Source organism: Morus notabilis, unplaced genomic scaffold (assembly GCF_000414095.1).
Source record: "Morus notabilis unplaced genomic scaffold, ASM41409v2 Scaffold75, whole genome shotgun sequence".
NCBI lineage: Eukaryota > Viridiplantae > Streptophyta > Magnoliopsida > Rosales > Moraceae > Morus > Morus notabilis.
The window spans coordinates 596,586-619,813 of record NW_010361425.1 but is presented as its reverse complement, the minus strand read 5'-3'; the positions used below and the strand labels follow the sequence as shown (position 1 = coordinate 619,813).

At 33.8% G+C, this 23,228-nt stretch overlaps 2 protein-coding genes and 1 pseudogene across 2 annotated transcripts; 2 read left to right on the top strand and 1 right to left on the bottom strand.

Moving 5' to 3' along the window:
- Window positions 1–1,261, top strand: LOC21406627 (annotated as a pseudogene).
- Window positions 1,262–5,359: 4,098 nt separating this feature from the next.
- On the top strand, window positions 5,360–8,189 carry LOC112091851 (pentatricopeptide repeat-containing protein At4g39530-like). Its single transcript, XM_024166495.1, has one exon. The coding sequence runs from the start codon at window positions 5,409–5,411 to the stop codon at window positions 7,929–7,931; it is 2,523 nt and encodes an 840-aa protein (XP_024022263.1). The 5' UTR covers window positions 5,360–5,408; the 3' UTR covers window positions 7,932–8,189.
- A 2,328-nt stretch (window positions 8,190–10,517) lies between these two features.
- LOC21406626 (protein NRT1/ PTR FAMILY 7.2) lies at window positions 10,518–17,527 on the bottom strand. Its single transcript, XM_024166452.1, has 5 exons — window positions 17,361–17,527; window positions 15,453–15,588; window positions 14,577–14,794; window positions 12,738–13,300; window positions 10,518–11,853 (listed from the first exon to the last, which is right to left on the bottom strand). The coding sequence occupies exons 1-5, from the start codon at window positions 17,388–17,390 to the stop codon at window positions 10,962–10,964; spliced, it is 1,839 nt and encodes a 612-aa protein (XP_024022220.1). The 5' UTR covers window positions 17,391–17,527; the 3' UTR covers window positions 10,518–10,961.
- Between the last annotated feature and the right edge of the window lie 5,701 nt (window positions 17,528–23,228).

The window sequence follows — 23,228 nt, the reverse complement described above, 5'->3', positions numbered from 1 at the left end:
ATGGCTAGCAATGGTTTAAAGAGTATTTTGGCTGCTGCGATTTTGAGAGGGGTAACAGAGGCAAGAGCAAATATATTTGGTCATGTTCTAAACCCGACCGGCCAGAGAACTTCCCACAAGATTTTGCGCAAGAGGCTTATTGGTGAGAAAGTTGCTCAATGGTATCCAGATAAAACTACATGAGAGAACATCCTCATATCTTTGCTCGGAAAGAACAAGAGTAATCTCTCTCTCTCTCTCTCTCTCTCTCTCTCTCTCTCTCTCTCTCTCTCTCTCAGAGACTCCATCTATGTTTTTTTGTCTATCTCATGTTCACTTTACGGGGTTCTATTCAAAGTTACAAGTGATTCCAATATTACTTTAGGTCTTTCATTTTCTATCTTTGTTGGCATTGCTAGAGTGTGAATTAGTGAGATGGGATTTGTTTCTTTACGCTTCTCATCAGCCGTAGGAACTCACATGCTGATAGCACCATGGTTGTACTTCTTGATCTAGGTCTTCCTCGTTTTCACACATTAAGTTTAGAAATGTTGAAAACACGTTTCGTTGCTAATATGGTGATTGTTTTGAGGTTTACAAAGCTTTCAAGCAGGTTCTACTATTATATACGACTATGCTATGCATAATGCGTTTCATATCCATAGCAGTAACATGGTCCTTTTTTTCCCTTTGTAGTTGTTATTGTATCTGCATCGCAAAATGGGTGCAGTTACATTTTCTTTTTAGTCATAGAGAATGGGGATAAAGCCGCTTAACCGAGTTTCTAAGGCTTTAAGAGAATGGATTAATCTGATAAAACTTGCCGGGGAACTTGGTATAACATCCAGATTCTGGAAGTTCATTACATTTTCGGAGCATTATGGACAGATTTTGTTTTGGGCCCTTTTGCATTTATTTTAGCGACCTAGCTAGAGTTGTTATTTCTCCTTTTTTTTTTTTCAGGGTAAACTTCTATTATCCCATGTTTAAATATTTCGAGGTACATTCCTCTCGTTTATGTTAAAACAACACGTATTCTTCTCGTTTATGATAAAAACAACTTGTGTTCTTTCTCTCGGTCTCATGTTGGCGATAGTCTACTCTTTGGCAGGCTTTATTGCTTTGTAGAGTTAAGAACTGTAACTAGCTTCTGTCAATTCTGATGTTATACGAAAATGTTGTGTTTTCTAGGCGCTTATCAAAGCTTGAAATGTTGAAGCGTCGAGGAAAGGGACCGCCCAAGAAAGGTCAGGGGAAGCGTGCTGCAAAACGTACTAAATAGAGATGATATAAGTTGAAAACATTTCTTAGGTTTCTTGAATTGACAGAGTACTAATAGCCAAAAGTTAAGAATTTCAGTGCTGTTTTCTTGATCTCATGGCATGTTGATTTTCTTCTCGCTCAAGTGAAATGTGGTGCAATTTGTAATTTGCATGAGCAATAATGTACATGTGTGGTGAGGTAAATCAAATTTGGCTCCGATTCATTTAGATGTCGGCCAATATAATTTGCTGAGTGTTGGAACATTTCCCTCGAGTTTATTTCCAGAATGCAAGTTTTGACTTTTGAGAAAACAAATTCATTGTCTTTGTCTTGGTCAGAACATGAGAGCTCTACTCATTTCCAATTCACAATTCTTGTCTTAATCTGAATTGAATATTGTTGGGCTTTGAACTTGTATCAGCAAATATATGTGTGCGCGCGTGGACATTGTATGCCTGTGTATGTGTGTAACTGATGTTGTAAAACAACTAAACTCTTGTCCAAATTGTATAGGGTTTTTCCTGAGTCGCGGGCCTTGATTCCGCAAATTCAAGGGCCCGTTCACTTTGCTGATTCGAGTTTATAATTCGAGTTGAGATGTGATTTTATGTGAAAACTTTTTACTGTAGCAAAAAAATTAGATATGACTGTTCTGAGAACTTTTTACTGTAGCAAAACTCAAATTCTAAACTTGAATCAGTGAAGTGAACAAAGCCCAAATTAGCTTGAATTTCTTAAGGTTCTAAGCACTACAAGTGTTTGTCAGAATGCTATTACATCAAAACCCATTAATAGACCTTCTTCGGTAGGCCCGTCTATTGATAGGACTAATTTTTTACCAATAGATATGGTAAAAATTACATTAGATTAAAAAAATATACAAAATAAATGAATTCTTATGCAAATTTAACGATTAAAAAGTAAAAAATTTATTTATTTTTTTCATCTTACCGGAGAAACTCTCTAATAGTCAATACTTTAAACCGCTAATAATGACTAGAACTACTTGCCTTATGGTGTTGTCATTCCGGTGTTAGCTCATAGGTAAGGTGGCCTTTGATCTATCAAGTATTCTATCTACCAACTATTCTTAACTAAGCTCGATTTGCTTCGCTAATAATTTCCACGCTCAACTTCTATTTTTGATAGAATAATACAAGTTATTCGTTCAAAATTTATAGTAGCAACGGTTAACAATGGTACTATTTTTTTTTTTTTTTTTTTTTATTAAGCTGAGTTGAAGACGGAACAAGTCCCACAGAAAGATGATAAGTTGTGGAAAGAGTTAAATTCAAATCTCTTCAAGACAAAACTCGCCTCTCGTATCATGATTTGCCGCTTGATTCTGAAGACCAAACTTTCTTGTGATTTGTTTATTCGCATCGATAGAACCAGTTGTGTGTATACCACTAGATAGAATTTTTCAATATGAAAAAGCCATTCTAACAAATATAAAACCGGAATTACTACAAGCACTTGTAGAAAAAGATGGGTTAACTAACGAAAAGAAAAATAGGTTTTCTTGAAAAATAAAAGCGCTTTGCCTTACCTCTGATACAAAGAAATGTCTTTTTTTTATGATGACCTAGTTCCTAGTCTATTTTGTTAGTAGTTTCTGGCTAACAGGAAGTAGTCTTTTCCCATTTGCTAGCAGGAAGTACACTCATGGGGATTCCGCAATTAATGAGATAGATCAACCAGCAGTTAGGAAGTCACTTTACAGGCTTACATTTCGCTTAGCTTGGTATTCAGTCGCTGTCACAGTCAAAACTTATTCTTTTCTCATTTGCTAGCAACAAGAATTAGGGATTCGGCTTTTATAATGAGATAGATAAATCACGCGGACTCAGGCTAGTAAAGAAGTATTTTTGGACTCAAGCCAACAAACAGATAATTATAGGTCGATCACGTAGTTAAGCTATGATCGATCCGAGACTGAAGTACAAAGCAAAGACAAAGGAATATGGTAGGAGTACAACAAGCAATCAAAGGGTTCCTCTTGCTTGTGGCGAGCGGCCGGGCAGGCTGGCTTGGTCCAGTTCCTCCTCTTCTTTCTGAGATCAACTCGGATTATGGCTTTTATTATAATATAAGCGATAGCCTGGAATCAATCCATCCTCTCTCTCTCCCTTCTTTCTCATCCGCCCGAGGTGGTCGACATTGCTTCTTTGCCCGGTTCGTATTTACTTGCTGAGCGAGCAAAAGCCTACTTTTGGGCGGCTCTGCAATGCGTTTGGTTGATTCTTGTATTTATTTGTAAAAAGAAAATGCCAGCAACAATTACTAGTACGTGTCTCTATCATACTACGAGTTCAAATATGTTGTCATTTTATATCTTATTGGTTGTCTGATGAAACTCATACGAGTCGAATATAACGTTAAACTAATATATAAACTCTTCTTACATAATGTTATGCATTTAGTACTCAAAAAAACAACCTCAAAAGTGCTCTCAGTTTTTTTTTTTTTAAATGTAGTTTTCTGTTCTTTTAGGCATTGTTAATTTTACCGATTCGAGTTTTGCTACAGTAAAAAATTCTTAGAAACAGACACATCTAACTTTTTTGCTACAGCAAAAAGCTCTCACATAAAATCACAGTTCAACTCAAATCAGCGAACTAAACAGACATGTTGTACAAGTTAAAAGCTCGTGGAGTGCAACACTTTTCTTTCGTGAGAGAGCCTCCGTTGGCTAGACAATACACTGGGTTTTTAATGAACACATGTGCATGTTGTTATTGTTATAACAAAATATTGGCGCAATTTGAAACTTCGTGGTCTCATTTTAAGACCAGGTGCGGTCAATAAGTTGTGCTGCAGTGGGTATATAGTGAAAAAAAATAGATGCATATGTGGGAGGCGGTACATGAGATGAATATACAATATTTAAAGTGCTTTGAGTCAGCATATTTGATTGCTTAATTTTATGCTACATAATAATAATTGGTTGTCTAATATTAGAGAATAATATTAGAGATACCAACTTTAATCCTAATTTTCATACTAAATTGTGAATTGAAATTCTTTTATTGTTTTCAAGGGAGTTACATCCTATTCCAAAATCTATTCACCAATCAGAGTATCAAATTCTCCAAACCAACTGATAAGGTCTTGTCTTTTCTTGACCAAATATATGCTCATCTCTTTACAGAAAATACATTTGACCTTTGATTTATCTCAGGTACATCTAATATTCGTTGATACATTAAGTGCTCCTCAAGATATTTCTAATTATCGGATTGTGTTTAATGAAAATCATGAAAAAAAAAATGACTGCATTCAACAAAAAGAAAAAAGGTTTCCATATGTAAGGATTCTCATATAGTAAAGGAGAATTCGGTACCAAAAAAAAAAAAAAAAAAAAAAAAAAAAAATCTACGGATAGTGCAATTAGTACTAACAAATATTGATTAAGTTCAGCTAATTAACAAGTTTTCTCATGTTAACACGTCTCTATTGTCGTGATTCTCATAGCATTTAATACATTGCATTCTTACAGCAGCAAAAACAATAACAACAACAATAATAATAACGACCACGACCACGACCATACAATAACAATAAAACATTGCATGTGGACACTATTTTAATTATTCTTTTATTTGCCAAGTATATTGTTATTTTCTAGGGATCATTTTGAGGATATCCTTAAATGGTTAAGTGCGTGAATGTATAAATACGTAATTTAAAAGTCAAATTCCGGTAGTTTTATTTCTTTTTAAATATAGTGATAGTTATAAGTCTCACATGGTATGAAAAAAAAATGTTACCTAAATAAAAGTACTAATAAATTCCTGAAAGTCTGCAATGACATTAGACTTCTGTAACCGGAGGGATAGGCCAGCGCAAGCCTCTTTTAGCGGCAATACATTCTAAGACATGAGATTCTATCTGAGGCTTTAAAGTGATTTAGATCTTGTTTACTTTGCATATTTGAGTTTTCAATTTAAGTTAATATATGATATTTTTTTAAAGATTTTTACTATAGTAAAAAAAAATTAAAAGTGACATTTTTTAAAATTTTTTTACTGTAGAAATATAAAACTGAAAACTTAAATCGGTGAATTTAACCAACCTATCTCAGCAGTTAGGACTTCCTAACTGACTTAAAGTGACATGAGTCTCCTTCACTTACTTGGAAAAACAAAATCTAACCAACCTTACTCATGCGTAAATTTTGCGTAAAACACAGTTACAAGATTACAACCAAACATGCTTTCTTCAACTTCTCCACCTTTGCTTCCTCTCTTCTTCAATCAGAAGAAAACCAACGTCCTTCAATCCAAAAACTTCGAAGCGCATTGGCCAACCTCTTACAACAAAACCCTTCAGACAAACCCACTTCCTTTCATAACAGAATTCATGCACGCATTATAGTGTTGGGTCTTCAACACGATGTTTTTCTGGCCAACTTTCTCTTGCGTTGTTTCTCACGGTCTAGCCGTCTTCTCGACGCACAGCAGCTGTTCGATAAAATGCCTGAAAGAAATTCCATTACTTGGTGCACTACGGTTTCCATGTATGCCCATCATGGTTGTTATAAACAAGCATTGTTGGTCTTCTCGGAGTTTTGGAGAAGTTCTGATTGGAGAGCGAGTGAGCATGTCTTGACAAGCGTTCTCCGAGCCTGCACGCAGTTGGGCGGGTTCAATCAAGGCTGCCAAGTGCATGGTTTTGTTGTTAAGACGGGTTTTGATCAGGAAGTCTATGTGGGTACCTCTTTGATTGACTTTTACGCGAAATGTGGCGATGTAGAAGAAGCAAGATGGGTGTTTGATGATTTGGTTGTGAGATCTTCTGTTACTTGGACTACGATTATAACGGGGTACGTCAAAGCTGGGAAAAGCGAAATTTCTTTGCAGTTGTTTCATCAAATGGGAGAAACCGACGCTATTCCTGACAAATATGTTATATCAAGTGTTTTAAGTGCATGTGCAATGCTTGGGTTCATTGACGTTGGAAAGCAAATTCACGCTTATGTGTTGAGGAAAGGAGTTGAAATAGATATTTCGATTCTTAATGTGCTTATCGATCTCTATGTGAAGTCTGGCAAAGTACAAGCGGGAAGGAGACTCTTTGATCATGTGGCAGTGAAAAACATTGTCACATGGACCACGATGATAGCCGGGTACATGAAAAATTCATATGATTGGGAGGCCATGAAGCTATTTTCTGAAATGACGAGATTAAGCTGGAAGCCAGATGGATTCGCCTGCACGAGCGTTCTTACTTCTTGCGGCTCTCTTGAGGCGCTAAAACCAGGAAGACAAATCCACGCTTACTCTATCAAGGTCAGTCTTGAATATGATGATTTTGTGAAGAATGGCTTGATTGATATGTATGCAAAATGCAATTCCCTGTCTGATGCAAGAAGAGTTTTTGATAATATGACCGATCACAGTGTGATTTCTTACAATGCAATGATTGAAGGATATTCTAAACAGGAGAAGTTGTATGAAGCAGTAGATCTTTTCCGCCATATGAGGGTTCGATTGCTCCAACCAAGTCTCTTGACTTTCGTCAGCCTTCTTGGTGTGTCGGCTGCTTTGCTTACCCTGGAATTGAGCAAGCAAATTCATGCTCTCATTACCAAATTAGGATTCTCATTGGACATATTTGCTTCGAGCGCTCTGGTAGATGTTTATTCCAAGTGTTCATGCATTAAGGATGCTAGACTTGTCTTCGACTCGATGAATGAGAAAGATATTGTAGTTTGGAATGCAATGTTCTTTGGATACGTCAAACAGTTAGAAAGTGAAGATGCTCTAAAACTTTACTCAGATTTACAATTATCAGGACAAAAGCCCGATGACTTTACTTTTGCGGTGCTACTTACAGCGTCAAGTAACTTAGCAAGTCTTCGACATGGCCAACAGTTCCATAACCAGCTCATTAAGGCGGGGCTTGATCACGACCCTTTCATCACAAGTTGTCTTGTGGATATGTATGCAAAGTGCGGAAGCATTGAAGAAGCTTGTATGATGTTTTGTTCCGCTAGTTGGAGAGATGTTGTCTGTTGGAATTCAATGCTATCAACATATGCACAGCATGGAGAAGCAGAAAAAGCTCTTCAAATGTTTGAAAGAATGAAAGAAAAAGGAATAAAGCCTAACTATATCACCTTTGTGGGTGTGCTATCAGCATGTAGCCACGCAGGTCTTGTCGAAGATGGACTTCGTCATTTTGAATCAATGCCATGGTTTGGGATCGAACCGGGGACTGATCATTATGCTTGCATAGTTTCTCTATTGGGTCGTGCAGAGAAGCTATTTGAAGCTAAGGAATTTATTGAGAAAATGCCTATAAAACCAGCGGGAGTGGTATGGAGGAGTTTGCTTAGTGCGTGTAGAGTCGCAGGTAATGTAGAACTAGGTAAGTACGCTGCTGATATGGCGATTTCCAGTGATCCAACAGATAGTGGATCATATATTTTACTTTCAAATATTTTTGCATCCAAAGGCATGTGGGCAGATGCCAAGAAAGTGAGGCAAAGAATGGACTTCAATGGAGTGGTGAAAGAAACAGGCCAGAGTTGGATTGAAGTAAATAGTGATGTTCATACCTTTGTTGCAAGAGACCGAATTCACCGCGATTCCAATACAATTTTCTCGGTTTTGGACAGTTTGATGCTGCATATGAAAGGGGTAGGATATATGCCTAACAATAAATTTCTCGTGACTAGTGATTGAGAATAAACACGGTGTTGGCATATCACAGAACATCAAGAACAATCTTAAGTACCCCTTTTGGAGAGATCTAATTTTGAACAGATCAACGTACAGTGGCCTGATTTTGGCTTCTTATAGTTGGGAAAAATAAGTTGCTGTATGCAAAATGTGCAGCGCAGCGCCTTTCTTTCAGGCGTTATTTGCAAAGCCTCGGCCATCTGAGCTGCAGCATTTTGGTCATGGTGTTAAGATGTTTCTATATTTTACATCTCATAAATTTAACTTCCAAGAGTATTTTGGTCATATAATGTATTTCAAAGGTAATTGTCATGTTCATCTATATTTTAGTGTCCGTATTTTTTTGGGTCCGTTTTTTTTTTTTTTTTTTTTTTTTTACCATTTAGGGGCGTTTTAAGCAGTTAGCAGCTCAAACGAATAATGGCGTATTAATTCTGATCAAACGGAATATTGGAAAAAATTGAGTGCTGTGAGGGTAATTTTGTTAAATGAGTTTTATTTTTTATTTTTACGTCTTCCCAAAAGTGATTTTATTGTTGTAGCTTTTGTTTGTGATATCCTTTGATTTTAGCCTGCCGTGCGTATATGAGAATTTAAAGTTCAACTTATAAAAGTAACAATAAAATAAAATACTAAAAATAGAGAGAGAGAGAGAGAGAGAGAGAGAGAATGCCTGGAAAATGTTATGTACCTGGGTAATTTAAAAAGATACCATTGAGGATTTTAAATCTTAATATTGGTCTATTAAATTTATCTCTTTAGAGTAAGTAATTTGACAGATGTTACGGGTAGTAGATCATCAGTAACTGGCATAATTTAATAGATTATTGTCTAAAATTTAACAAATTATGATTTATAATTTAATAAATTATTATCAAATGTGTAGTCTATCACAGTAAAAAAATAGAATTTCAGAAATATGTGTTTAAATGTCATTTTTTGCAATTTTCTCTGTGTACCACAATCAATAATGGCCCGTTTGGTTCACATGTTTAAGTCGGTGATTTTGACTCTAATTTAAGTTTTGTAAGAGAACTTATTGGCGGAATCTTTTTATATTCAAATATATGAGCTCAAATACGTAAAATAAATGGGTTCTAAAAATGAAGTCATATATTAAAATATATTTTTTATTAATGTGTAATTTGAAGGCATATTTAATTTATGTGTTCATATTAGTGATTAATTGATAAAAATTCTGTACGAGAATTTCAAATTCTTTTATAAAGAAAAATAATGTAAGGATCTGTAATGGTGTTTAAAAAAATAATAATAATAATCCAGTAGACGTGGCTAACCAGAAAATCTTTTTTTTTTTTTTCTTTTTCCCCTAAGAACTAGCTGGAATATATATTTGCGTGCAGGGGAGCTGTATGCAAATGACCGTTGAGTCTTTTAACGCAATCCATTTTATTTGTTTCTTTTTCCATTTTTTTTTTTTTTTTTTTTTTTTTTTTTTTTTTTTTTTTTTTTTGTTCTTCAAGAGAACCGCTTCTATTGAACTACATGAGGTCACTATACTGTATTAATTTTCAGTGCAAATTTCCTGTTTGGCTTATCTACTCCAGGTCAAGAGGATAAACTCACGCATGACTTGCACAAAGTTAGGGATAAATACATATGTGTAATGTGTAATTGTACAATAGAAAACAAATACCATCAAATTAATCCTCAGCAGCACCAATCACCAATGGTCCAATGATGTCATTGATTAGACAAATTTTCCTTTTTATACAAAGTAAGTTAGAGAGAGAGAGAGAGAGAGAGAGAGAGAGAGAGAGAGAGAGAGGAAAGCAACAGCTGGTAAACATTTATGATTTATATTATTTGATTATATATATATATATATAATCATGCACGTACCAAGAAGAATGCACCAACGTCGCTATTCAGATTTATTCGTGCATGATTCATGCGTATGTATGGCTGCTAATTAAATGTCACTTTCATCAGCGTAAAATTTTGTTTTCTCTCGCTTTTCAAAACACACTTCGATAAGTCATATGCGTTGGATGGATAGGCACTTTTGACTTCATTTCCAGTTGTAAATGTCCACTACGAGGATCATGCAAAACCCTCCCAATTTTTAGTATAGCTACAAATAACATAAATAACTAAGGAATCGTAAGCTACAAAAAGTCTTGAAAAAAAAACTTATTTTAATTGGGTTCGACAAATGGATTACGGTGTTTCTTAGTAATTCCTATTAATGTATTTTTTTAAGAATATTGAATTGGTACAACTTCTTATGGAACATTTTGAGTGTGTAAATACTGCTACTTTTGATCATGATCATAAAAAAGCTGTCGCAATAAATCGGGATATGCTTCCATGTGTACATTTGGAAAATGTTAGATATTGTTTATTTGAACACGAAATAAAAAAAAAATATTATTTTTTTTAGGTAATTAGCAATAACATTAAGAGGACAATCTCACAGAATATCATGGCGAATGTAGGAAAAACTGATCCACAACTTGAGAAATAAAATAATAGCAAAAAAAAAAAAAAAAAAGTAGTCATAAGGTACATTACAAAAACAGAAAAGAAAAGAAAAGCTTATAGCTGTAAACACATACATAAAGAAAATTGAGTGGAACTTGTTTCATTACATAGCAAAACGACACATGAGGCATATGTAGCAGTTCTATATCGATTGTACATGTTTCTGAATATTAGCTAATTAACTCTTTATAGAAAAACAACTAGTTGACAATTAATTCAGAAACGTGCACTATCCGTATGGTATATTTTTATCGTGCCTCAAAATTTAAAAATTTACACATGTTTAGCTACATTTTCTTACAATGTGCTCTGCTTAGAGAAACGGAGTCCCATTTCCCTTAGCTTCATTGCTTAGACATCCCTATTTTGCGCTCATAAGCAAATACTACATGATGATCATCCATCGCCCACTTGGCCTCTTCCAGATTTCTCCCTCTTCTTCTTCCCTTATTCTCCAACAAACCAACATGATATTGTGCAAAAATTCACAAAAATAAAATAAAATTCCTCAACGCCTGAAAATTCCACTCAAACTCGAAGCTCAGCAGCCAATTGCACAGTGGCACTATCAGGATCTTGAACATTTCTTCCTTCAAACTTGGTGTACTTGTACCACTTGGCACACAAAAAGTACACCGCGAGATCCGCCGCCGTCAACGCCGCCAAGAGAAAGTAAAACCTCTCCAAGTGACCCTTGTTGAGGTTCCCCGGGATCCATCCAGGCATATCATCTCTAGTTGAGATTTTCATAACAATCGTCACCAAAAGACTGCTCACATAGTTCCCAAGCGATATAGAAGTCATGCAAAGTGCACTCCCGAAGCTCTTCAACCCGTCCGGGGCTTGCCCATTAAAGAACTCCAATTGCCCAACATACATAAAAACCTCGGAAGCTCCTATAAGAACATATTGAGGAACTTGCCAAAAAATGCTCAGAGAGCTAGGGCTTTTGTGATGATCGCCAACTCCTTCTTCTACTACTACTACTTTGTACTTTAACCTAAAACACTCGACGACTCCGGCCGATACCATCGCCATTATGGCTATGACAAGGCCCATCCCCATTCTCTGCAGCTCCGTCAGCCCTCTAGGGTTTTTCGTTACGCGGGCGACCAAGGGATCGAGGACGCGGCGGTAGAGGAAGATGAAGGCGGCGACGCTGAGGATGTCGAAGCTCGACATGCTCGCGGGTGGGATGTGGAAGCCCGAGACGGTGGTCTTCATGGCGGCGCCTTGCTCCACAAAGAGGGAAGCCATTTGGGTGAAGACCACGGAGTAGAGTATGGTGCAGAGCCAAATCGGGAGTAGTCTTAGGATGCATTTCACTTCTTCAACTTGCGTCACTGTGCATAGACGCCATGGATTCTTCCCCGTTTTGTCGAGCTCTTTTTCTGTGATTACTGCAGCCCTATCTAAAAATCTGTAGAGAAAATATGAGTAATTAAGGGTTGTTTAGTTCGCTGATTCGAATTTTTAATTCGAATTGAGATGTGATTTTATGTGAAAATTTTTTACTATAGTAAAAAAATTAAATGTGACTGTTTCTGAAAGTTTTTTACTGTAACAAAACTCGAATAAGTAAAATGAATAAGCCCTAAAACTTAATTAGTGAAGAGCATTACTGGTGTTTGTGTATATCTCAATTTTAATTTATGTTAAAGTATACCATTAAAAGAGGAGAAGAGAGAGAAGATATAAATATAAATATATTTTTTATCTAATAATTTAGGTCTTGTTTGTTAGGAGATGTTTAGTAAGAGAATTTATATCATGATTTGAATCATGGTTCACTATAGTGTTTTTTCTCATAAAAAATACACGTAAATAAAAAATGATTCTAATCTCATAATTTCACATGATTCAAATCATAATTTTTAATTTTATTATAGTATTTTTCTCTAAAAGAAAATTAAAATAAAAACTACTGATTGGAAAATCAAAAGGACCCCATATAACTACAAAAAGTTTGCTTTCCGACCACGTAAGCCAAACGTGACTGTAAAAGGTTTGGTACTAAAAAGATTTATTTATGTCACTTTCATTTGCTCACATAAAGTTGCTGTTTTGTTGTCAAAAGTCATTTTTACGTTGTTTTGTTTGTTTGGCTGAGAAGCAAATAGTTTGTAGTGATTGAATGTTAATTGGTTTTTTCTAAAACTATAGTCAAAATTACATCTTGTTCATTAGTTTTTGTCACTTTTTCTACTCTTTCAAAAAAAAAAAAAAAAAAACATCATATTTGACAAGTTGAACAAACATATTGAAGTTGGGAACTGTTTGTTGGCCAAAAATTAGGGAACTTACTTGAATCCTTCTGTGTGGAGTATGTTTCTCGCACCATTTTGAGAGGACTCTTTTTCACAATTCTCAAACAGATTATCGCCACCTGGCGTCATCTCGACCTTCCATTTCCTCACCGCGGTGACGACGACTTGACAAAACCTAGAGAGAGGGTTGCCCTTGGGGCTAAAGTGCCTGTATCTTGGGGTGCCACAAAGGAACAAGATTAATGCTAAGGTTGCTGACCCGGCAGATGCCCAAAATCCCAGTGCCCACATCCCTTTATCCTCGTAATAGCCCAAGATTGTGTTCGAGAAAAGTGAGCCAAGATTTAACGCCAAGTAAAAGTAGCTGAAAAAAGCAATTTTCGAGTGCCCTTCTTTAGAGTCCTCCTCATCAAACTGGTCTGCCCCAAATGTGGCTATGTTGGGCTGGTACCCTCCGTTTCCTAGGGCAATCATGTACGTGGAGACATAGAACAATGCGTTCGCAAAGGATGAATGATGACCACATGGAGATTCTCCATCGCCGCACCCTCTAGGCTTGAGTAATAACATGTATGACGATAGTGATAATGATGCCAAACCCTGCATTTTGAAACAAATTGTACGTAGAAAACTCGTTCTAAAATGATTTTATTTTTTATATAAAAATAAAAATAAAAATGTTTTCAGTCTCAGACGAAAATCTTTTTTAAAAATACGTTTGATAGTTTTGTTAAGAGATTATTTTCAATATAAAAAAATTTATTAATATATCCCTCTCTGTATGCTTGAGAGAGCAGAAAACATAAATAAAAAATGAAAAACGATTAAAAATATTTTTTATTTCTCTCACATTTTATACTAAACTAAAAAATTATTTTTATTTTTATTTTTTATCTTTAATTGTATCAAATATTCAAACATTGTTTTTTTCCATTTTTATTTTTTTAAAAACGTGAAAAACAAAAACAAAAGTAACTATAAACACGGCCAAAAATCCCGCATAAGTGTTTTCTATGATTGTAATTGTACAACCCAACATAGGACACATGACTACAGCTCTAATATATTGAGTACCTTCAAAGAAAAATTATATTTGTCATTGTGGGTTTTAATTATTCTATGCACACTTGTCAAATTTCAATACACTTATAAAGTGCCTTTTTTTTCAATTATTTTTTAAGAAAAATAAGGGTCCATAGAGAAAAATCAATTTAAGAGGTGTAAATTTTGATCAGGAATGAGATTCCATAGGTAGCATTCTCCGTCTTATAAATGCCAGTGTAGATACAGAATATTAGTATTAAATTATTGACTCTTATTATGGGTAATATATATATATATATATATATATATTTATTAACTCATTCGTTCTTAAATTTAAGTCTCACTCTACCCTCCTGTATGTTTAAGTTTTAAATAAAATACTATAGTTCAAATTTTGAGTTTTATTGTAATTATTTAGATAGTTTCTCATTTAGTTAGATTTATCTTTTTCAATATTTGAAATTATCTTGTAACTCTATATATATTCAGTCAAATCAATGGAAAAGGTTATGCCATAATTTTTCTAAATCCTCCTAAACTCTTTATATATATAAATATAAATATATATATATATATATATTAATAGCATGTATTTTGGTTCCAATATTGTTAGAGGACACTAATAATACTAAATACTATTTTTAGGAATATATAGATGAAACTCATTTTTTATTAAAATTGATACTTGATACTAAACATCAATTTTTTCAATCAAATTTGGGTTATCTAGCACCAGATGTGATGGATCGTGGTACAAGAATCAATATTATTGACACAAATAATTAAGATGTATCATGATGATTAGTTGGTTGGGAGGGAAGAGTGGACTTACAAGGACAAAGATGGCTTGGAAGATAGCGCAAGTCTTGAACCTTCCCCAGTAGGAATCACTTAGGAAAGCGCCAACGAGTGAGAAAAGGTAAACCGTCCCTGTCCATTTGCTGACGTTATTTGCAGCTTCTGCGTTGTCCTGCCCCAACACCCTTATCAAGAACAGAACCAAGTTCACTCCCACCCCAAAAAATGCCAATGTTGCCAATCCTTGATTCACTGCATGCCCAATTTTAACCATCAATCGTAAATAAGGATTTAAGTTTCCATCTTATGACTATGTAACACCCCGTTCATTTCATGATTCGAGCATCTAATTTTTTTATTACAGTAAAATTTTTTTATATAAAATCACATATCAACTCGACATTAAAAACTCAAAATAACAAACTAAACGGGCTCTAAATTTATCTAATAATTACTGTAAATTTCATCATGGTGCAAAAGCAAGAGACTATGGCTCACATGTTTTTTTCTTTGTCTTCTTTGGTGTCGTAATTGGAATAATGTCACGCCTCCAAAAAAAAAAAAAGAATCATGCTACGTTATTTCATTATCAGTGCATGAGGAGCGAGAATTAGTGATTTATACGGAGAAACAATATTATATATGTATATTTGATTTTTTTTTTTTTTTTTTGCTAAAGTATATTTGATTAGTTAGTGCATCTACATGGGATATTCTAGCTACCCAAAAATGATCATTGTTAATCAAAAAAACAAAAAACAAAAAAGATGCCACCTAAAAGAGATTGTGCCCTCTTTAGGCATCCACTATATAGAAACAAAATATTAAATGATCAGAAATAAAAGTTTTGATGCAACGTATAATAATTGTGGGCATGTAATGGAAGTGACGATGTATACGTATTGCATACCAAGAATCAGAATTCCAGCTACCCAAGATCCAGTTCTCCCTCTAACTGCAGGGTGGCCATGCCTATCAACGCTTCCATCCTGGGTATACGCTTCCCAACATTCCTTCTTTTGCTTCTTCCTCTCCTTTGCAACAACCTGCTCATACAAATTTAGCTGAAAACAATTATATATTATATAAAATATTTATGTACATATAGTGATCAATCTTTTAGAGTTGGACTTTTCCTTAATTTGTTTCCATGGCAATATTATAAAATATATATATATATATATATTGCTTAAAAATATTTTCGATATTAAGCACCATAACTTATAAAAAATAAGTCTCATAAATTTTTATATGTGGTGCAATGAGTACCACTCATTAATAAAAAAAAAGGAAAATAGTAGAAAATAGGTCAATATGAAAAGCTTAAGAAAGTATATAGGTCAATTTTTAGTTATAGAAATTAATAGGCCATAACTTGTCAAGTTATGGTTCATAACCAGATAAGTTATGGACAAACTTGTTAAGTTATGGTTCATAGCCAGACAAGTTATGGACAATTATGGATAATAACTTGTCAAGTTATGGTTCATAACCAGACAAATTATGGACAAAAACAGTAATTTAACCTATATATATATATATTGCTTAAAAATATTTTCGATATTAAACACCATAACTTATAAAAAATAAGTCTCATAAATTTTTATATGTGGTGCAATGAGTGCCACTCATTAATAAAAAAAATGGGTATGTGAGCTGTAAATAGAATTCACTTTCAATTAATGGTAGTGTCCTTAAACTTTTTTAATCTCGTATTATAAATCTATATTTTATAGTGAGTGGCGTTAATTATCACCGTACTTCTAGTATTGTTCAAAGTTCAAACTTCTGCGTATCACCTTTATTGTTTCGAAACCATTATTAGGTAGTCTCTTTCGTAAAAGTCTTTCTTTTTTCTTTTTTTTTTTCCCTTCTTTATCTCTCTTGTTAATATGATACAGATTAAGTGCTTTTATTTTTTTTTAATGGAAGCAGATCAAAGCACTTATATACAACTATTCACGATAGTCGGATCGTGTTATATACGCGCATATACACGATATTTATTTTTTTATAAGTAAAGGCAAGAGAAGAGAAGATAGGTTATGAGAGAAGTTTTAACGCCGTATATATCCCCAACTAAATTGGTATCCAGCTATTAAACAACTAGTCTTGTGTCAAACTCACTACTTTAACTCGACGTTTGGTTCACAGATTTAAAATTATAATTCAGAATTATTCTCAATTTATGTGTGTTTTTTGTGAGAAAAAACACTGTAACGAGTCACTAATCATGATTCAAATTATGACACGAATCTTCATACTAAATACCCACTAAATTGATTAATAAAAATACAGAACCAAACCATGCATTAAACTGACAAAACAAGAAAAATTCACACTTTTCCAGAGAATATGTTTACACACACGTATGTATGCATTTTTGTATGTATACCTCTCTGTATATATAGTTATATACCTATGTACTTGACATCGTTTTTCTGCATTACATGACGTAGACTATGTATGTCGTCCCCATCTACACTAGATCTAGCAGCGATATAAGAAACGATAGTGAACGCCTATCCATATTTAATGCTACGCATATATATGTATACATATATGTGTGTGTGTATATATATATATACATACACGTATGATGCTCCGCTAAAACACTGAAACTATGTATATTGCATTCTACGCATGTTACATATACATGTATTCAGACGTGTTTACGTAGCAATTATATAGGAAGATGAAGATAAAATACCTATATATATATATATAACTTAAAAAAAAACACACATCAACAACGACGCTAGCTTTTCTTTTAATTTCAATTCTAGAAAGGAAAAATTACTAGATTTCTGTAATTTACCTGTCCTTTGCAAACGTTCAAGCAAGCCATTTTGAGTTATCTCCAGCCAGCTAGATCTGCTATATAAATCTCTAAAACAAAGAGATTTATGAAATAATAAAAGGCCAAGATAATTTGAGCTTGAAAGAACTAGCTAGCTATTAAATAACACACTTGAGAATGAGGAAGAGAGGCTTGGACGGTCTGGTATATATAGAGGATGGCAAGATTTATTGGACGGCTAGGATTGCGTGTGGAAGGTGAAGAGATGGAGGCCTCCAAAAGCCAAATTTTTTTTTTTTTTTTGGGTGGAAAATGCCAAAGCCAAAAGTTTGATACTTCACGAGATTAATGAGGAATTGGAAGCAATTAACAACATTGTTTGGACTAAGATTAAATAAATTTAGGAAGTAATCAATTCTTAGGAGACAAGAGAGAAAGAAAAAAGCGTGGCACGGTTGGATTACAGTCAGAGTTGGACTCAAAACTCAATTTGCTGCAGCCGTGTCTCTCTTGTATGGATCTATCCACTTATTGAGTGGGCTGTGATTCAGCTGTCATTGATTTTGACACATTTGACACGTTCTCTTGCTTATTCTCTTTTTCCTTTTTTTTTTTTTTTTTCCTGAGTCGGAAGATCTTTTAAGAAAAACTCAACCGTAGAACACCTATTTTGACTATTAAATTAAGTTTTTAACAGCTAGATTCGAATAGAGCCGTATTAAAAATTTATAACACGTCATACATAATTATTTTTTTTACAGATCTGATTGTTAAAAAAGTAATTTAACAATCAAAATAAGTATTCTATCGGTGAATTTTTTAAGAGGTCTCACAATAGAAAAAAGACGCTTTTTTTGTTATATTTATAATTTTGCAGTTTGTAAAAAAAAAAAAGTAAAATTATTAATATAGTAATTTCATTTTTTTTTTTAATTTGTGAATTAGTATTTCAGTGTTTGAATGATATTAAAAAAAAAGTATCTCGTATTTTAGAAAACAAAAATACTCTTTGGCACCTTAAGCAAGTTTTTTTGAGAAAAGAAAAAACTTTTTCTTTCTACCCTTTCAATCTAAAACATGTTAAAGAAAGCAAAATTAAATTTTTAAAAAATAAAAAATCGCAACATTATAGGAAAAAATACATTAAGTATTTGCTTTTTTATTTCTTGATTTTTCTGTTATTTTTGGAATTTTATGAATTGAATAGATAAATGTGTGATTTTTTTTTTTAAGGCAGGTATACTAAGTCCAAACGAGCGGGGATAATCGGAAGGTTTTTTCCAAAAATACAAAGCAGAAATGTTGTATTATCTAACATATACACACAAAAAAAAAACAAACAAACAAAACAAACAAACAAACAAACTTGGTGGTCCACAATTTTTAACTTTTATTTACATGGTTATGGTGTAATACTATAATGTTCACCCACATTTTTAATGAACATGTACTGTCACTAAATTCACATTTTTATTTAAGCTTCATTTTTCTACTAATTTACATATATATTAAATACTTTTTTAGAGAAGTGGGATTGTATAATGAATCTTTTATGGGACCCGACATAAATATTCCAAGTCGTTTGTCCATTTATGGATGTCCGGCTTCTTTTAGGTGTCTTATTTTGACCTCGTGGAGCAAATAATGCTCTGCCGTAGCAGCCGCTTTGGGCTTAATTAAAGGATATTCACATACTTGAGTGGTAATAAAGCTATTTATAATAGAAGTAGTTAATAAAAGAAAGAAGTGCTTTTTATTTTTAGAAAGAAAAAAAGAGACATCAAAATGGAAAACAGATCAGGTGCTTACCACATGACTATTTTTCGATTTTTTTAGTTTCTTCTTTAACTAAGGATATGTTTGGTACCTAGATTCGTTCCCTTATTCGAATCATGGTTCGTAGTTCGCTACAGTATTTTTTCTCACAAAAAATACACGTAAATCGAAAATAATTCTAATCACATGATTTTAATCCATGAACCAAACGTCTCCTTAAGAGAATGGGATCCCACAGCAATATATTTCTGTTTGTGTCTTTCAAACCCTCAGCGATCCTTTAGTTGGAGGGTTCAAGGGTTTAAATCCGGATTCGAGTTCAATTAATCAGTATTTATTTTTAAAAAAAATGAAAAGGAGTTTGAACTCTTGATTTGACATTTAAACTCTCAAAATAAAAAGATTTTTAAATCTAAATTCTTTTATAATCAAATTTAGTTCAAATCCTATAGTTCAAAATTCACATGTTTATACCCATTCTAATTTAAACTCATTTACTAAATGAACCCTTTTTTGTGTGGAAACCAAGCGAACCCTAGTTTTTGTAAATTGATGATTTTGTAACCAAACCCTAGTTTTTAGTTTATATGGAAAGAAAGCACCTTATTCATGTTGTAGCAGACATTAGGCACCATCCCTGCCCGCAAACCACTTATGCTGAACATGCAGCATATATTGGGATCTAGGACTCTCTGTCGCGGGATCGAGTTAGTACGGATACTTGTTCATTCTTATCCTTTTTATATATTTTGTATACTTTTTTTGTTTTCCTTAGATTTGTGTGTGTGATTTTAACATCATCTAAATTTATGATTTTATATACATTTTTTTATTCTCCTTAGATTTGTGTGTGTGAATTTAACATCATCTAAATTTATGATCTTATATACATTTTTTGTTTTTCTTATATTTGTGTGTGTGATTTTAACATCATCTAAATTTATGATTTTATATACATTTTTTTATTCTTCTTAGATTTGTGTGTGTGATTTTAACATCATCTAGATTTCTTATTATATACATTTTTTTTTTTTTTGTTCTTCTTAGATTTGTGTGTGTGATTTTAACATCATCTAGGTTTCTTACATTTTTTGTTTTTCTTAGATTTATGTGTGTGATTTTAACATCGTCTGAATTTATGAATCTAAATTTATGATTTTAACATCATCTAAATTTTTTGTTTTTCTTGGATTTGTGTGTGTTTTTCTTAGAAACACACAGGATTGATAGGTGTTCCCTTTAAGTTTCATGTGTGCGCGTGAGAGTGTTGTGTCTAATATTGATGGCATCTTGGTGGGGCAAAGAACGATTAACAGAATACAAATGTTTATGAATCTGATTATCCTAATCATATCATAATTACATAAACAACTGGTATCGGATTGCAATAAATCTGATAGAGAGTCTATATTAATAATGCCGTATTGTAAAATGTATTGTAATAATATGCCCAAAAATCATCTAAAAAATGCTTGTGAGTACAATCAGTGTTAAACACCATCACTAATAGAAGTTGCATCTTATCTGTGGATTTCATACTACTGTATCCACTTCCTATTTATGCATGGGTGGTGTTCAGCACCACTGATGCCATATAGTATTTTTCAAATCATTCAATATGTGATGTCAGTCTTAAAAAGAATAATAAGATTTTGTTGAATTTATGAGTAGTTTGGCAAGTCATTGAATAAAAATCTCTTTTGACAATGTGTTTGAAGTCTTGGATATTATCACACATGTTAAACTCAAAATTTATTTTCAACGTTGCAAGTAATTATGAGCCACCCTATACTATATGATCGGATTTTGTTGAATTTTTGTAGTTTGGAAAGGTATTAGAATATTAAGATTCTTTGACAATTTTGATTGCTCTAGGTACTTGATGTTTGAAAATATTAAGTCTTGGCGTAAGCACATTATGAAGCTCCAAAATCAAACCATAAATGTCGCTCACTAAGTCTTTTGGAGTACTACCTTATTAAGTAGTATATCTTATATATATCTACGCACACGAATATTATCATATGTATTTACAGGGTGGTGATGACGTGTTAGGATCTGAAAACATGTGCGTGGCACGAAAGACTACGACTAATTTACTAGTTGCAATTTTGCACGGAGTAATAAATTTAATTAATAGGAAATTAAGTTCCTTAAGATTAAGAAATCAATCATGTATTATGTACATATGCATATAAGTTTTTGTTATGACATTCATCCATCCAATGTAACATATATATAATAATTATTAAGTAGACGTTTAGTTCACAAATTCAGAATCATAATTCAGAATCATTCTTCATTTACGTTTATTTTTTTGTGAGAGAAAACATTATAGCGAGTCACGAATCATGACACAAATCCTCATACCAAACACCCTCTAAACCTAGTTATTGACATTGAAGAAGCATATGTGCATGGTTAATATGCGTGTGATGGTCTTGATAAAATATTACTGGAACCATATCGATACATACTTGGTTACGCCCAAACGTGTACAAAAATAAGCGGTCAATTGTAGTACAATTTGAACGGTCGATCCCACGAGGAGGTGTTAAATTGAACAAGAAATGACTAGCAAATAAAAAGCGTTAGGAAAGTAAGCAATCAAACAAAGAAAAAGAATGAGTGTTTTTGATGATTTTTTTGAACAATTTAAAATGGAGAAAATTCAATAATAAAAAGGTGGTAAGGCTTTGAGAATCCTCCATATGCTTTGTTCACCTAATTGGATTTTGACTCATAAATTGACTCAATTGAAAGTTTCACATCCGGAAAATAAATATTTGAAGAACCTATGAATTAAAAATGTATTCGAGTAAATAAAATTCTAACGTTTAGAATTAGGAAAAATTATCTTATGAGAAATCTAAGAGCGACAATATACCGTTGACAATATTGCAGTAAAAGACTACTCATAAAACAATACCTATCAATATATAATATAATGCAACAATCACATAAAAAGAGCTTGACTAGATTTATATGAAAGTTGACAATAAAATATATTGATAAGAAGAAAAAATATGATAAAAGAAAATTATTTACTCAAATGTATAAAACTTACAAACCATTGGAGAATCAAAATCCAAATAAGTTCACTACACATATGATCATCTCTAGCCTCACCTAAATACTCTAGCCTAGCTTGCACATAATTCCCATAAAATTCTAAAAAGAAAGTATGAGAATAAGAACAAGAAAATAATAGAAAATGTGTGAGAATTTAGGCTCCTAAAAATTAACCCCTAATCACCTTGACAATGGCCCTATTTATAGAGTTTTGAGAATGCTAAAAAGCTAAAAACTGGATCCTAATTAAGAAGTTACAAGGCTTAATCAGGGGAGAAAAACCATCACGTTTCTGAATAGTGGGACACGTGTCGCAAGTTGATTCACGCGGGGGAGAGACGTGGTGCACAACTGGACCACGCGAAGGGAGACTGGACGCGCGCGGGAGAAGAACTCGCGCGGGGAGGGAACGTGCTCGCAAAGCGCGCGTACGCGGGGGAGCAGCTGGGCCCCACTGGGACGCGTGGCGAGACGTGGCTGGAGGGAGGCTGGAACGCGGGACCCACGCGGAGAGGAGAGGAGATCCGGGTGACACGCGCGCGAGGGGACAGCTGGGTCCCACGGTCCTGCGGTGCGGCAGTGGTCGACACATGGCGGCTGGGTTGGCTCGCGGCTTCTTGGCTTGGCTAGCGGCTTCTCGGCTCGGCTCGGCTGGACAATGGGCTGATGGGCTTTGGGCCGAATTGGGCTTTTCTTGGGCTCAACTTTTGGGTTTTGCTTGGTAAACTGGCCCAAATCCAATTGTTTTCTTCAAAAGCCTGAAAAATAAAATAAATCTAATTAAAATTAAATCTTCTAAATTTAGGAATATTTAAAATTAAAATCACAAATTTGATTAAATAATTTGACAATTATGAGTATTAAAAGTGCAAATTCGTGCACTTATCACAACCCCCAACCAGCTTATTGCTAGTCTCTAGCAATTCAAGCGAAAGAAAAATCATGTCAAGCTGAAAATTCAAATCAAAATCTGCAAAATCACCTAAGCAATCAAACAAAACATTAGTAAATCATCAGAAAATGCTATCAAAACTACTT

Coding starts and splice junctions, on each gene's coding strand:
- LOC21406626 (XM_024166452.1), bottom strand. CDS start 17,390: ATGGCTTGCTTGAACGTTTGCAAAGGACAG. Junction 15,589..17,360: donor TGAACGTTTGCAAAGGACAG/GTAAATTACAGA, acceptor TTGTATGAGCAG/GTTGTTGCAAAGGAGAGGAA. Junction 14,795..15,452: donor AGCTGGAATTCTGATTCTTG/GTATGCAATACG, acceptor TTGGGCATGCAG/TGAATCAAGGATTGGCAACA.
- LOC112091851 (XM_024166495.1), top strand. CDS start 5,409: ATGCGTAAATTTTGCGTAAAACACAGTTACAAGATTACAACCAAACAT.